General features: G+C 48.7%; 1 protein-coding gene across 1 annotated transcript in view; it reads right to left on the bottom strand.

The window, feature by feature from the left end:
- ADARB2 (adenosine deaminase RNA specific B2 (inactive)) overlaps positions 1-16160 on the bottom strand; it is a 351327-nt gene that overhangs the window by 15282 nt on the left and 319885 nt on the right. The window contains exon 8 of the mRNA XM_017674821.3: positions 2596-2777. Coding sequence (XP_017530310.2) covers positions 2596-2777 — 182 coding nt within the window. The remainder of the gene's footprint in view (positions 1-2595; positions 2778-16160) is intronic.

Raw genomic sequence — 16160 nt, 5'->3', positions numbered from 1 at the left:
TCATGTAATCATGAAATTACCATGAAATGTAGGTTTGTGCTCCCAGAGCAGATCTCGGGAGTTAGGTATTCAGCAGTCTCAGGCCTCCATTCCCTCCCTGCTCTGTTTCTCTTCCTCTTGCCTGTGAGCTGGGGTGGGGGAAGGACTTGGGTCCAACCAGGCCACAGCTTTGGTACGTTACCCTGTTCCATGAAGTCTGTTCTTTTCTCCAGGTATATGCAGTCTGGTGCAGTCCTCTTTCCTGTTGCTCTCTCAGGATTAGTTGTATTAATTATATTTTCATATTATATGCGGTTTTAGGAGGAAGCCTCTGTCTCACCTCTCATGCCGCCATCTTTAATCCTTCTATAATTTTAAATTTACCATAAGCTATGTGCCATCTAATTTGCTTAAGGAGATCAGTGCTAATCTATAGAAATGTCTTATTAAATATTTCATTTTGTATTTAATCTAACTTTTTTGATCTTCACGCAAAATTTAGGGTTATTTTTAGATATTATTCTAGCAGGATTTATAATAATTTTTTTCTACCAAAAATTCATTCAAGAGCACAGGAGGATAAATTCCTACTTAATGACTCCAGGACAAAGACCCAGGTCAGATATTTTTTTTGAAGCTCATGTGTGTTCTTAAAATCTGTGAGAATTTTATACATTACACATTTGTCATGAGGAGAATGCACTAGTCATTGGTGCAATGGGACAACATGCCATGTACCTGACAAGGAGACACTGTCAGCATCATTTGCTTCTGCAGGTGATGAGCTGTGCATTGTGTTACCTTTGTACCATGCAGAGGAGCCCCCGGGTGCACATGCCCAGGAAGACCACCTCAGGCCATTTGCTGCCCACAGTCTGTTATGGTTTAGTTACAGGCCCCGCACAGTTTTAGGCTAGGTCACCAGGCAGCCTTCACAGTGGGGTCGGTGGTACAAAGATCCTGTCTGCTGTTTTACTAGCTCAGCCCTTAGGATTGTGGTAAAGAATTGATCATCCCTGGGTAACAGTAAAGAAAGGTGAAATCGTAGCAAGATAATGGGTATTTTGTGTTCCTGGACAGACTCTTTGACATGCCCCTGCAACCAGGATAGCCTTGCTGAGGCTAACTGGCTTTTATGCTGCCTTGACTAGACATAGGAAGTCTCCAGAGTCTAAGCTGGCCATGGATGTGAGGGTGGGGAAAAGCAGGTCCTGCAGGCAAGTAGGTTCTGGACCATCATCTGTGTGCCACAGATGTCCCTCCTGAAGAGGAAAGGGCTGTTCTTGGCACACGGTCCTAGGATCTTAGCAACAGGGTCTCACGTGTGTAAAAGAAATTCGGGAATGTAGTATTTAAAGGGCCAGGTTGAGAAGGCCCTCTGCTGGCCTGTTTGTGTCATTGGGCCTGTGATGTGTCCAGTCCACCTGGAAGGTAGTCAGTCTGTAGGTGGTGAATCCAGAGGATTGAGAGTGAGGTGTCTTCTGTTGAAAACTTGCTTAGCACCTTAAGTGCTTTTCATGAATTTCTTCTGGCTGTCATCACCCTCTGGCGCACTATTATTACCCCTGATTCTGTAATTTAGGACAATTTTAGATCCTGGGAATAAATCTTCAGCCACAACACTAAGGAGCACCATGTCTACTCATGTTCTTTCAGATGATCTGGAGGAAGACCTAAACCAGTCAGCTGCTGAAGCTGGGAGGTGCCGACGCTCTGAGGGGGCCTGTGCCCTGGGGCCCCTCCTGCCATCCCCAGGGAGAGAGAACCTACTGGAGCAAGGAGATGCCTCTCACGGTAGGTTTTTCTCAGGCCTCTGGATGAGGCTCATGGGATGTAATTAAAGCCTACATGCTCCTTCCTTTTGCTTCTGGTTGGTTCCCAGAAATGGGAAAGGGCCACAGTGTGGAAGACCGTGGCCACTAGGTAGGTATTACCATCCATGGCTCAAGATTTAGTACTCGATCCTTCCCGTGTGCGTGGAACTTTGCTGCTTCCAGAGTGCTTTGAGGCCACATGACTTGGTCCCCACTATGGGGTGTCCCAGGCAGCCTCAGGCTGTTGTCTTGGCTCATTGGTGCTTACCTAAGGACACGGCGTGGAAAGCGAGGAGCAGATTCAGGAGCATGCTCCTGGCTCTGTGCTCGCTGAATGGCTTCATTGTCCCCTAAACATGCTTCCTGAGTGTGTGCTCACCTCTGAGCCCTGCACAGAGCCCAGACTCCTGAGTCCCACCCCATCTTGCTCCTCTTCATCCACCTGGGCCTCCCTCAGAACCGCCTACGGAGCAGCCATGGGCTGGTAAGTTGTCCTGTGGACAAGCACATGATTATTACCCTTTCTATCCTGAGCCCTGTAGACCCTACAGCTACAGTGACTCCATGAAGTGCTGATGTCCATGTCCTGTGATGCTTTTGCTCTAAAATGTTACTGTTCCTACCTTCAGAGATGCACTGTGACCTTTGCTCTTTTTTTTAAGCCTTGAATTGCTGTAATTTTGCTTGCTAAGTCTTAAGTAACCACTGGCCAAAATGGGTGAAATCTGCCCTGAGTTGGTACGTTTGGGTCCCACTGACAGGAGCAGGGCCTGAGCATGTGTCTTGGGTAGAGCTGTCTTACCGCTGAGGAGGGGCCGGTTGTGCCGGTAGGATGTTGGCAGCTGGCCGATGTCCTCGGTCCTGTGGCTCATTACCCGGGAGAGGTGGCCTGTGTGGTGCAGGCTGCCCACGATGATACTGTGCAGGTACACGGGCTCAATGAAATGGCAAAGGAGGGCACCCTGCAGGCCCAGCACGTTCCACCTGGAAGGAGAGGGGAGGAGTCAGCACTCACCTGGGTGGAGGGCAGGGGGCAGCCTCAGGTGCCCAGCAGGCTCCGCCTGGACTTGTGCAGAGGACTCAAGCCCCTTCCCTCTACTGCCAGCTGCAGTGTCACTGTCCCCAGCATGCAGACTGATGGGGTGGGTGCGGCTGGGTGCTGCAGACACAAAGAGCTGTCGCCAGTTTGGCTGCTGCTGGTTCTGAGCCCCTGACTGCTCATGCTGAGTGGATAGTGGATGCATGTTTGAATAAACATGGCTTCCTTTCCTGTGAAATGAGCTGTTAGATGGAGTGGGAACTACATATTCTCTCAGGAACTTGAAATTAGATTTAAAAAACCCTGTCACCAATGCAAATATGAATTTTTCTTTATATTGTCTGGAAAATATCAGAAATCAAATTTGTTAATTTCAGTTTGGGGAAAAAAACTCTCTTCCCTCCCTTTGTCCTCTGCAGTCAGGACGACCTGTTGTGTGGAAATTAAATGACATTAATGAATGACCCTGTTTTGCTCTGAGGAAGAGTTTGATCTTAGAAGCCTAGATTAGGAATGAAGGACAAACCTGTTTTTTTTTTTCTGAAATAAAGAAATAAAAGATCTCTCTGGGTGAGTGTTTATGTTTCTGCAAGCAAAGATGAGGGGGGGGGCAGTATGAGACTGTCCCCTGACATTTGGGTGGTACAAGGTTGCATTTGTCTGTCACTTAAGGCAAATCTTGTGGTTTCCACTCCTAAGTAGCATGTTTAAAATCCAAGCTCCATGGGTATGAGCATTATGCTGCCAATTTCTGTATCATTGTTCTTTTCATTAATCAACATTTCTCCACTGCTGAGGCAGTCATTGTCCTGCCTCCGCTCTGTACACTACTTTTCATGATTAATAAGGAGTCATTGTATTTCCCTTTTCGGAAGCAGTCAATTAACACAGAATTCTTTCCATTAATTACCCAATGTTTAAAGCCAGCATGCTCTACCTGGAGAGCAATCTGCCCTGAGAACCTGTGACACCAATTGCTTTAAAAAGTTCTCTTTAAATTTTATTCCAAAAACACAAGCAATTTAGCTGGTGATATTAATTTGCCTCAGAAGCATCGCTGTGAATGAGAAACATCTTTTAATCTCATGCAAGAAAAGGCAGCCATCTGGCTGGTGAGCATCGAGAGAGCCTCTCTCCTCTCTCCCTCCATAAATGCAGGTCATTAAAGTAATGTGTTCATCTACATAAAACTCAGATGGAATATAAAAGGTAATATTTATATACAAACAGTTTAGTCCTACAATTTAAACAGTCATTGGTTTTATGAAACATTTGCTTTACTCTATCAGATCTGCATAACTTCACTTAAAAAAAAATAACCATGGTCATTTCTGTAAGTCACACAGTTTCTCTCAGAATGGAATGAAAAGGCTGTCCTTTGCAGTATAGCTCAGAGAAGACAAATAGGGACTTTGTGGCATCTTACTACACTGGTGGACAGTGACTGCAGTGGGGTATGTGTGAGGGGACTCGATAATAAGGGTGAATGTAATAACCACGTTGTTTTTCTTGTGAAACCTTCATAAGAGTGTATATCAATGATAACTTAATGAAAAAAAAAGAATTAAAAAAAACCTAAAAAAAAATAAAGAAAAGGCTGTCCTTTGGAGATATATAATTTTACAAAAGAGTGGATGTCAAGAAGTTATAAGGAGGCCTTTCTGAAAGCAGTGCAGATACTGGTCTTGGATTTTTGGGGACCCACTTGCTGGCCCAGAGCTGTTTCCACCTGACAAGCCAACATGGAGCTCATGGGCAGTGGGATTTCCTCACATTTCCCTGACAAAATTTCAACAAAGTCGCAGAGTATTTTAGTATCTGAGCTCGTCCTGCAAGGAACCCCAATGTTGCTGAGTGGTGCTCAGGGCTTGGGCTCCCTCTCTTCAGTCTGAGACCAGTATTTCCAGTTAGTACAAAAGACAGACCAAAAACTTAGGAAGAATTCCATAAAATCACCACAAAGTTATTCAGTATTTGAACACCTTTTCGGATTTGAAGAAGCTGAAAGGTTTGTGAAGGAAAATTAAGGACAAAGTTATCAATATGTCTGTTTCACTGTAAAAGTTCTTGGTGTTTGTTTTTTAAGTGTACACTTTATTCTCAACCCAAATACAGGCTTTACTGTGTTTGCATGTCTTGATGAGAGGAGGTTTTCTTGCGTGAAGGGCCTTGCTGTAACAGAATTGCAGGTGATCAGTTACCATTCATGGCTAAGGATTCTGGGCTGCAGACAACCTAAGTGGCGTCTGTTACTTCTCTGACCATTAGTGAAGTTTCAACATTACTTATCAGTTAGAAGCAGAGAAATAGACACTTTCCCCATTGATAGCAGAACACTTTCTTGAAGGAACTTAGTCGTGAAGAATAAAGTGGTCTTCCCAGCAGAGACATCACTGTGTTTCAGGCTGTCCAAGTATTGGCTTTGCACAAAACTTCTGGAACATACTTGAGTGGTTCTGAGTCTATGGGATTGTCTAAAGACTAATAACCTCTATGTCTGGTTTCTTCTTAATAACCTTTACAATGAAGAGAAAAATCAACCTTCTCCTTGCCTGGCTATAGGAGTTTAAACTTACTCAGCTTTCACGATCAATAAAACTAAATGTCTTCTTGAATATAAACCAAAGAATTTTCAGCATTCAGGATTGAATGGAAAAATACCTCACCTTTTTGTTCAAACAGCTGATATTACTGCTAGGTTGACAGAGAAAAAAAATCCCATGTCTAGTTTTCAATATAGATAATCCCTAAATAAATATGTTTTTGTCTGTTTGTCAGTCACTGAAATACCAAAGATAAGTGGAGCAGAGATCTTAGAAAAAAGCTGCTGTTCTTTAGCCAACGGATACAATCTCCTAGCTCAGTTCAAATCTTGGCCTCCAGGTATCAGTGGGAGCAGTCGCAGGGATGGGCCTTATCTGAGATGGTCAACAGCACTGAGACAAAACAACAGCACTTACTGGTGTATGTTTTGGACAGTTGGGGTTCTGGTCTATTGTTTTTGCCACCTTGATGTGGCCCCAAAGGAAGATGTAATTCTCTAAAATGACAGTGAAGTCTGTAGTGCAGTCTTCAGTGCCATCAAAAATATACACTTACTTGTCATAAAAACAGCCACATAGTTCAGTGGAACAGAATAGAGAGCCCAGAAATAAACCCACACATGTGTGGTCAATTAGTTTATGACAGAGGAGCCAAGAATATACAGGGGGGAAAGGACGGTCTCATCAATAAATGGTACTGGGAAAACTGAACCATTATGTTACACTATTCACAAAAATCAACTCAAAATACATTAAAGACTTAGTTGTATGACCTGCAGCCATAAAACTCCTAGAAGAAAACCTAAGGGGTAAACTCCTTGACATCAGTCTTAGCAAAGATTTTTTTGGATTTGACATTAAATCACAGGCAACAAAAGCAAAAATAAGCAAGTGGATCACATCAAACTAAGAGCTTCTGCCCAGCAAAGGAACCATCAACAAAATGAACAAGCAGCCTGTGGAGTGGGAGAAAAAATTGCAGATCATACATTAGAGAAGGGATTAATATCCACAATATAGAAAGAAGCCACACAACTCAATAGCAAAAAACCAAGCAATATGATGAAAAATGGACAGAGGACCTGAATTGACATTTTTCCAAAGAAGATGCCCAAATGGCCAACCAGTACATGAAAAGGGACTCAGCATCACTAATCCTCAGGGAAACATAAATCAAAACCAGTGAGGCATCACCTCCCACCAGTCAGAATGGCTGCCACCAAAAGACAAGAAATAACAGGTGTTGGTGAGGATGTGGGGGGAAGAGAGCCCTTGTGCACTGTTGGTGCAGTTACTATGGACAGCAGTATGGTGGCTCCTCAAAAAATTAAAAATGCAACTACCATTATGATCCAGCAATTGCAATAGCCAAAGGAAAAGAAATCTAGGAGATATCTCTACTCCAGTGGGCTCTGCAGCATTACTCGCAGTAGCCAAGACATGGAAACAAATGTCCATGGAGGGATGAGTGGATGAAGAAGGATGGGATGGTACATATGTAGTGGAACTCAGCCATGGCAAAGAAGGAAATCCTGCCACATATGGCAACATGATGGACCTGGAGGGCCTCATGCCAAGTGAAATAAGTCAGACAGAGAACAAGAAATACTGTGTGATCTCACTTATTTGTGGAATATAGAAAAGCTGAGCTCATGGAACTAGAGAGAAGAAACAGGCTGGGGACTGAGGAAAATGGGGTCAGACAGCTCACAGTTTCAGTTATGAGACTGGGGATCTAGTTCTGGGGATCTAGTGTGCGGCATGGCGACTCTAGTGAACAACACTCTATTATGTACTTGAAATTGCCAGGAGAGTCATCTTAAATGTTCCCATGTCAAAAAAGAAATAATAATATGTGACATGATGGGTGTGTTAGCTATGGCTATGTGGTAATTATATTGCAATATGTAAGTGTATCAAATCAACAGGTTCTACACCTTAGGCTTACACAGTTATATCTCAGTAAAGCTGGGAAAAAATAAAATACATACTTACTTCACTCTCTTCTTCATTTTGGGCAGATTTGCCCATTATCTAAAAGTACAACCATACAAACTGGGAAAAGCCCTAGGCTATGGGCAGACCCATGAAGTCCAAATAGAGGGACGGGCAGTGTGATAAGGACCCAGGGCTCTGTGTGCACCAGCTTTGGCCCACATTGGTCTCTTTTGGGTAGTGTGGGCAATCTGTGGAGCTGGGTGCCCCCAAAGACTGGTCTCATTGGTCTGGGCAGCCCAGGCATCAGCTTTCCCAGTGCTCCAGGTGATTCTGATGTGAGTGGGGCTGAGAATTTTGGCAGCAAAGCTGTGAGCACAGATGTTGGAGTCAAAACAGGTCAAATTCAAGTTCCGCCACCAGTGAGCTGGGTAGCATTTGACCCTTTGGCTGCCTGAGCAGCAGCTATGGCAGTGGTCATTCAGGCATGATGCCCGCACCAGCTGTGCCGGCATCACCTGGACCTTGACAGGAATGCACTGGCAGGCCTGCCTGTGATCCCTGAGCTGGAAACTCAAGTGGGGCCGCCTTCTCCACCATGGGCTTGGTCACAAGCCCTCTAGACAACTCTGCTGGTAATAAGGTCCTAAAAGTAATACCTACTTCTCAGCTCCTTGCAAAGCCTTCAGGAGAGAATTTGTTCTACCTGGGGGCTGACAGTTTTCCTCCAGGACCCCACCCCAGTCTCACACTATCTTCCTCCTGGTTACAGGTAGTGATGCCAAGTTGTGGACATTTGTGCATGAATGCCTGCCTGTTTCCAATCTGCTTTTCTAAGCAAGAGGATGGGGGGCCTTCAGCCTCAGTAATGTTGCTGGCACTCCACCCCAGGATATACACTCCATAGGACAACAAGGTGTCTGTGCAAGCTCAGGTCATGAGAGGACTCTGTGCAGCTGTGCAGCAAACAAGCAAAACAAAGAGCTGGAAATAATCAAACAGCGTCTTAGTGGGGATTCTTAAGTAGGTTACAGTACATTTATGGAGTGTGATGACAGCCAAGTTCCCAGTGCACCCACCGCCCTCCTGACCCTGAGCTGCACCCTCTTGCCTCTGGACTGTTCCTCTGGCCTGACTGTGGCCTCTCCCCTTCATAGGCCAAGAGCTTAGGATTCTGGCTGTGCCATAGAAACATGCTGTGCCTCCCCTTGGTCCCTGTCACCCAGGAAGGGGACCCTATTCTGAGCCCACAGCCTGTCCATGCTCCCAGCTGATGGTCAGCACCACCTGCTCGCCATGTGATGCTACCTGCCTGCCATGTGACACCATGTGCCTGGCTTGTGAATGCGCTGTCCTGAGGGCAGCTGTGTTTCCGGGACTGTCGGCTGGGCTGGCGTGGGCCAGCTCCGTCAAGCCTGCACACTTTGGGATGTACAAGCAGATAAGGACTGTTTCAGGCTGCTAGTCCTGGGGTGGTCTGTGGCACATGTGGCAGAGGGTGTGGAGCCCACTGCATTTTCTGAGGGGACCCACGGCTCTGAGGAATGTGTTCATGTCACCGAAAGCAATGCTGTCTGAGTACAGGAAGGAGTGGAGGCTGTCAGGTGGAGTCAGGCAGGTTGGCTACTTTGAGCTGAACGAACTTCCTTCTCCTTACGCACAGGCCTGCCCAGCAATGTGCTTCCTCCTGACGAGCATCTAGGGCTTGGTCTGCCCCCGAGCTACATGGCGGAAGGTGAATGCCTGAAAGCCAGCAGCTGCCCTGCGACTTAATGGCTGCCAGCCCTCCTCTCTACCTTAGGTTCTCACAGCACCTGCTGCTTGCAGGTGTATCCCTGGCTGAGGACAGCACCTCGGGGAGTCAGGGAGGGTGTTTGCTGCCAGCCCACATGTGCAAATCCCAGGATGGGCTCCTCCCACCATCCACATCCCTGCTGAGATGTTATGCTGGGCCTTTTGGTTCTGGGAAATGAAGGGCAACTTTCAGTTGCTCTGGGGAACACCTGCCCTTTCTTCCTTCTGTGAAGATGGGACCCCCAAAATGAAGTCTTGGCCATTGTGTGTGTGCCACATGCACCAGGCTCTCTGCTGCATTCTGGGTGTCCAGAGCTGGTCTTCCCCATGACCAGGCACCATGGCGCACCCATCTGTTGGCACCCGTACTGCTGCGAAGCATCCGGGGCCTTGTCCCCTGTTGTCACTGAACTTCACGTCTGTCCTCCTTTGGCTGTGGTGTCTTGCTCCCCTAGTGGGATGTGTGGCTTGTTTGCAGACTCCGTGCTTGTCAGCCCTCTGCAGGGCCCGGGGTTGGGTGAGGGCTGCTGCCTGCCAGCAGTGTGATGTCACAGTGGTGTTGTGAGGTAGATGAACTGGCCATTGCTACTTTTATATTGATAAGTATTGAGTTTCTCACTCACTGCTTCTGTCATCAGAGATTACGTAGGATTTCACCTAAAAGCTGTGGTAAGATCGCCAGCGGCCCTCAGTGGAGGAGCTCACTCTGTGAACACTGCACGGTGTCAGGAAGAGCAGTTGCTTTAAAAGGACCTGTATCCCAAGATTGGAAAAATTAGCAACAGTCTCCCTCGGTTACTCTAGAGCTGGTTAACACCTTAGAGATGAGGTGACTGCCAGCAACTTGGGGAGGAAAGGTGTCAGAGTTCCCCAGGCCGGGCAGCAGAGAGGAGGGGAGACCACTTTGAGGGGACGCTGAGCAGCAGCCTGTCCAGTCGGGAGACACTCTTCCCTCAAAGTCTGGAATCTAAGGTTAGAAATCACACAGCCCTTATCCCCAGAGAGTGGCTGTAGTTTTTTTACAGTTCATTTTTATGGGGAAAGTCTTAATCTGTTCATTTAAAGACACACTGCAATCAATAATCAAGCTCAGGTACTTAAAATTAGAAACCATATCTAAAGGAACATTAGTTCCAGAAGATTTAGATTTTTATATGCCGCTCAACTTTCAATTCTCAGAGGCAAAGGCAAAAGGCACATTTGTGGTTTCCCCGTTCTTTCGGGAGAGTGGAGTCTGCCTGTTTGCACCGGTCAGGGCCGCTCAGTCAAAAAACAGGCTGGTCACATGGACAGAATCAGGCTTTGACAAGTGTACTCACTGTCCTGTCTCCTGTCTGGCAGGGGTGTGGGATCCCGTCTGTGTTATAAGGAAAACACGCCTACCCTCTGGTGCGGGATTTGTGGTTCTGAAGGTCGCTTTTCTCTGAGGGGGTGAAGCTCTGCCTTCCATCCCCGTCAGCCTTCACAGGGCCATGCTAACACTGGTATCTTAGGCATAGATTTTACCATGACTGTGTCTGGTTCTGTAATTTCCTGGAGGCCAAATGAGTGGAGCTGGATGAGTAACCTCTCACCTAGCTGTACTGGTTTCCCTGGGCTGCAGGATGCCACAGATACCACAAACAGGGCTGAAAACAACAGAAACCTGCCCTCTCAGTCCTAGAGGCCACACGTCTGAAATCCAGGTGCCGTCACACCATGCTTCCCTGGGAGGCTCTGGAAATATGTGGTCCTGGCCTCTCCCATCGTCTAGGCTGCCAGCCATCAGGAGCACCCCCTGCAGCCTCTGCCTCTGTGTCCATGTCCACATGGCCTTCCCCTGTGGTGTGTCTCCTCCTGCTGCCTGTGGCCAAGCCCCCCGACACCCCCACCCTGGAATGTTGTAAGGACACATGAAATTGCATTTAGAGCCCACCTGAACCATCTGGGATAAGCACTTCTGTCAGCATTGTTAACTGAGCCCCACCATGTGAGGGTATGTTCACAGGTTCTGGGTGGGAAGATATGGACTTATCTTTTGGGGGCTCCTGTTCAGCGCAGTTCACCGCTGTGACCTATCTGGAGATCCCACCCTGCCTCTCATTTATGAGAACTTAGCATTTACCCCTACCATGGGCAGGCCCCACGCTGCACTTAGGAAGCATGTCCTGAGAATGTACTTGGAGATTTGGAGGAAAGGTTTTGTAGAAAGATGTGATGGGAAATGTTTCCCCGTATGGCAATCACTGGGAAGCACCCCTGGTGTCTGGGGACAGGGAGCGATGCTGATAGCACAGCTGTGAGACGTGACACTGTACCTGCATCAGGGTGCTCACTGCTTAAAGGGGCTGTGACTACAGTGTTGCGTCGTGGATTGGCAACTGCCATAGCAGCAAAACGGACTACGGGACAAAATGTAAGTCAGGAAAAAAAAGTAATGAAAGGGTGACTGCTATTTCCTGCACCTCTCGGGACATTGCATAGTTGTTTCTTTTCTCCTTTTCACCCATTTCTGATCTTTCTTGAGCCCAGGATGTTCTGATTCGCATGGTGTTGGGCCCTCCTGCTTTGGGTCGTGGTCCGTCAGATGCCTCCAGCCTCCCACTGCATGGTGACGGCCCAACATTGCTTCTGGCGGAGCCAAGGCATGCTCAGGCTGGGGCCTTTGATATCAGTGAAAAATGAATGGAGCCATTATATCAAAAGATAAACAACCAACAGTTGCATGACCACAGCTGGGCACAGGGTCACTTTTGGGGCAGCGATATCTAAGTAATGCCATAATTAGGCCTCGGTGGAAGCCTTCAAGGAGGCGGACTCACTAGCTGTGCGAAGGTTTCTGAACTCTGGTCCCATGTCCTTGAAATGAGTTTAATAACGGTGACATTAACATAACAGCAGCTGCCTTCCTCACCTCTGAGGGTCTGTGGGAACACTGGACTTAATTAGGGAGACTGAAAACCCTGGCAAGGTCTGAGTCTGCAGGTGTGGCCTTGGTCCACGCTCGTGGTGTCTGGGTCAGGCGGCCAGTGCGCTGTGAGGCCTGTGTGATTTCTGCTCCCTCAGCATGGCCAGGCGCCCGCCACCCATCTCAGTCCAGGAAAGCCCAACCACCAGTGCTGTGAGCCATCACTCCCACTCCCCATACAGGCACCTTCTCAGAAGAAGACCTCGTGACCCTTCCGCCAGGCATGTCCCTCAGCCCCACTTGGGCTTTGCCCAGACATTTGCGTCCTTTCTTGGTCTGCCTTTGGCTGTTCTGATGGGCATGGGTGAGTGAGGGAGTCAGCCCCACTCCTGAGGGCTCTGGCCATTTCTGGGAGTGGGGGCGCCTCTCGGCACCCAAATCACAGGCTGTACGTCAGGCCATTGCTTTGGGGGTGAGCTCTCAGCTGGCACCCCTTCTTGCTAAATGCCCCTTTGTGTCTCAGCATGGTTATGTGAGTGACTCTTGGGGCAAATGCCAGCCCTGCAGTGTGTTCAGAGCCTGGGAAGGGTGCACACAATTCCTGCTCTTCCTCAGAGCAGGTGGCTGTTAGTGGCTAAGAGGTGGAACAGGAGCACAAGTGAAGACAAGATTCAGTGAGGTGGGATGGTCCTTGTGGCCTGCGAGCACCCCGTGCAGGGTGTGCGATCCACAGCGTGTGGGTCCTGGATCCCAGCATTTCAGGTGGATCAGGGGAACAGCTCAGAGCTCTCCTGAGGGGGGGAGCAAAAGTTGCCTGAGGATAGATGGAGGTATACAAGAATCCCCCATCTCCACAGGGACTGAGCCTCTTATGGAGAGAGTTCATTCTGTGAGAGCCAAAGAAGCATAAAGGTCCCAAGAGCAGTGACAGCACGTGTTCCTTCGCTGTGAGGGTCCTTGGAGAACCAGGGTGGAGGGAGACCAGCATACCCCCACCCCTCCCTGCACACCTGCTCCATGGGCTCAGTGCCATCCGCAGGGTTAGGGAAGGTCCAGCCACCGCAGAGCAGCAGCAGTGTTCAAGGAGGTGTGAGCAACCACCTGCAGCTGGAGCGCTGGTGAGTCTGCCCTGTTTGTGGCTTATTTTAAACCAATGTGAAAATGAGCTTCCTCTGACGGTTTGCTGTGAACCATCTTGCCGCTGAGGCTGCGAAGTGCTCTCAGTGATTACTCAGAGAACTCACACTCGGAAGAATGCCACCGAGGCCTAATTATGGCCTTACTTAGATATCGCTGCCCCAAAAGTGACTCTGTGCCCAGCTGTGGTCATGCAACTGTTGGTTGTTTATCTTTTGATATAATGGCTCCATTCATTTTTCACTGATATCAAAGGGTTTTTGCAAAGAGAAGATAAATTTGTCTAGTGGATGCGTTTTCACTACCTTAATTAAAGATTCGATTTTATTAATTTATTTCACTTTAATACATAAAAGGCACATGAAATAGGGGATGAAAGAAGTCAGCGAACAAATAAAGCCTTCCTTTTACAGAAATTTCTGAGTTACTGAGTAGATAGGGCTGTGGTGCCAAGTGGCCTCTGGGGTAAGACTCCCTTGGAAAGAAAACCAGTAGTTGTAGTTGGGTATGGACACATCCCCGAGGTTTATGGGTGGCACAGGTTGCTTCAGCTCTTGCACCTGAGAGGAGAGAACTTGGGGTGGGGGTAGTCAGACGACGTCATCATCTTTCCGTGTCACATGTGGGGCTGGAAAGATGCAGCCTCAGGATTCAGCTTCTAGATGGGTGCCACAGTGCTGCCACTCACCGTCACTCAGTGGCCATTCTGACAGAGCAGAACATGCTTCCTGCCTGCCACCTCTGTGTCCAGAACAGCCAGTGCTCTGGCAGGCAGGTGGTGGCCCAGTCTTAGGTGACCTCTTGCTTTCCCCAGTCTCTCCACAGTGACTGGCCCGAGTTTTCCATGTGGTTCTCTGTTTTGTGTATCCACTAGTTCTTGTGTCCTTGAAGCTGGTGTTGTCAGCAACCTGGAGTGCTTAGCGGCTCCTCACACATCATCCAGCTGGAGGTCCCTCCTTGGGTATCCTCCTGCCTGGGGACAGTGAGGTGGTGGTCACTAGGGGAGAATCCCCAGTGGAAAGTGGGGTGGGACCATGGCCATCGGCAGGGAGGCCCAGCGAGAGCGGGGCTCCATGCAGACACAACAGTGTAAGAGAGCGGTGGAGTGGGCAGGGAGTTCCAAGTGTTCACTGCCTTTATTTTAACATGACTTACTTAGGGGTAAGTTTATGTAATTTGACTTTTGGCAACAACTGTATCTGGCTACAATCAGCTCTCATGGGCTGCGCTGGGCCAGCAGGCCATGGCCTGCATGCCAGGTGTCACAGTTAGAGGTTTCAACGCTGAGAGTGTCCTGCCACCATTGCACAGACTCCTGGAAAGAGGATGGTGTCCACCACTCCTTTGTGTCCTCAGAGCTGCCTTCCCCACAGAGCTTGATCCTGTCATCCATTCTCTGAGTGAGAGTGTTTCATCCATATCTGTATGCAGAGGGTCCAAACTTTGAGTGTCATATACTCCCCTGGTTTAGTTTTGTTTCTGTGCAGGATAGAGAAGAGCACACGCCTTCTCAGATGGTCTCTTCACAAAGCCTTTGCACAAACAATGTGTGTTGCAGATGCTCACAATCTTGAATTGTTACATAACATATGCTCCCACTCAAAAAGGCAACTGTGGCTCCCATGTAAACCAGCTCATGCCTTCGCGCCAACACCCTCATCCTGTGTGTGGGTGGGTGACAGTGGGCACACAGACACTTTCCCACCCCGGGCCTGCGTGTGCCAGCTGCCTTGGCCTGACCCAGGCAGGGTGTGCAAGGCTGGGGCTGTTCCTTCTTTACCACAGGCATCACTGTCCCCCCATCCTCATCACCAAGAATAATTTATCAAGAGCTACACAGGCACCTCCCATGACACAAATAACTCCTCTGAGGTCAGACCTTAGATGCAGAAGCAAACACAGCCCTGAGGAGACAGGACAGTGGGCAGGACAGGAGGGGATCATGAGCAGGACAGGACAGGAGGAGACGGGGTGGCAGGCCTGACAGGAGAGAAGGAAATGAGGTAGGAGACAGGACGGGAGAATGAGGAGACTGGGTGGGACAGGATGGGACAGGAGGGGAGAAGGTGGTGGGCAGGACAGGAGGGGAGGCAGGAGGGCAGGCATGCCCAGGGATGGAATGGGGCAGGGGGCAGGGACGGAGAGACAGAGATAGAGAAGCAAAGAGAGAGACAGACAGAGAAAGAGATAGAGGGACAAGGAGAGACAGAGAGAGAGGGAGAGGGAAAGGAGACAGGGAGAAGTGACAGCAAGTGCCCGGGAAGCCGTTGGGGCGGGGGTAGCTTGGGGCTGATTGGCCGGGGACTTGGCATCCATGCCCTTTGCAGGGCTCCTCCCCAAGCTACTGTGCCCCTCAGAGGCCTCACCACCAGGTTTGGGGACAAGAGTGTGGTGAATGAGAACGACCCGTTGATCTGAGGTCTGCCTGGCTCTTGTGGATCCACTGCAGGATCCAGTCAAGGAGGGAGCCAGACAGATCTCAGGATCCCTGAATGCACCCTCTGGTCCTCTGAAGCAGCCCAGATTCCGTCTCCATCCCAGACACTCCCTGAAGTGGAGAGAGATGCATGTTGAGCTTTTGTTATTTCCAGTAGATTTTATTAGAGCGACACCTGATCTGTGGCAGCTGTGGTACCACTGGCAGACTGTCAACACAGGCGACCCTGGGTCATGGCTTGCCTTGAACCTGCTGTCTGTTTGGGTGTGCAATCCCTGAGACAATGAGGTTTCAGTTCTGCTGTATTAATTCCCTTCCTTTGTCCAAGGAGTCAGTTACTTTAGAGACGCCCTGTGATTTCAGGGCACCAGAGAATTTTGGTTAATTAAAATTGCTCCTGTTTTCCCTGCTTCATAGATAGGTGGAAATATGCTAAGGCAGAGTACATTTTCTTCTGTAAGGTGAGCTGATGGGAGACTCCAGAAGTCCCTGATTTGGCTTATTGTCCTAGGCCGTGGCTGTGTCTGCTGGTCCAGGAGCAATCTCAGAGAGGAAGCAAGTGGCCCCACGCCTCCGCAGCCTTGGGTGATTCCCT

This window comes from Manis javanica, chromosome 2, assembly GCF_040802235.1.
Source record: "Manis javanica isolate MJ-LG chromosome 2, MJ_LKY, whole genome shotgun sequence".
NCBI classification, from domain to species: Eukaryota; Metazoa; Chordata; class Mammalia; order Pholidota; family Manidae; genus Manis; species Manis javanica.
The sequence above is the reverse complement of the archived record's forward strand: the minus strand, read 5'-3'. Positions and strand labels throughout refer to the sequence as shown.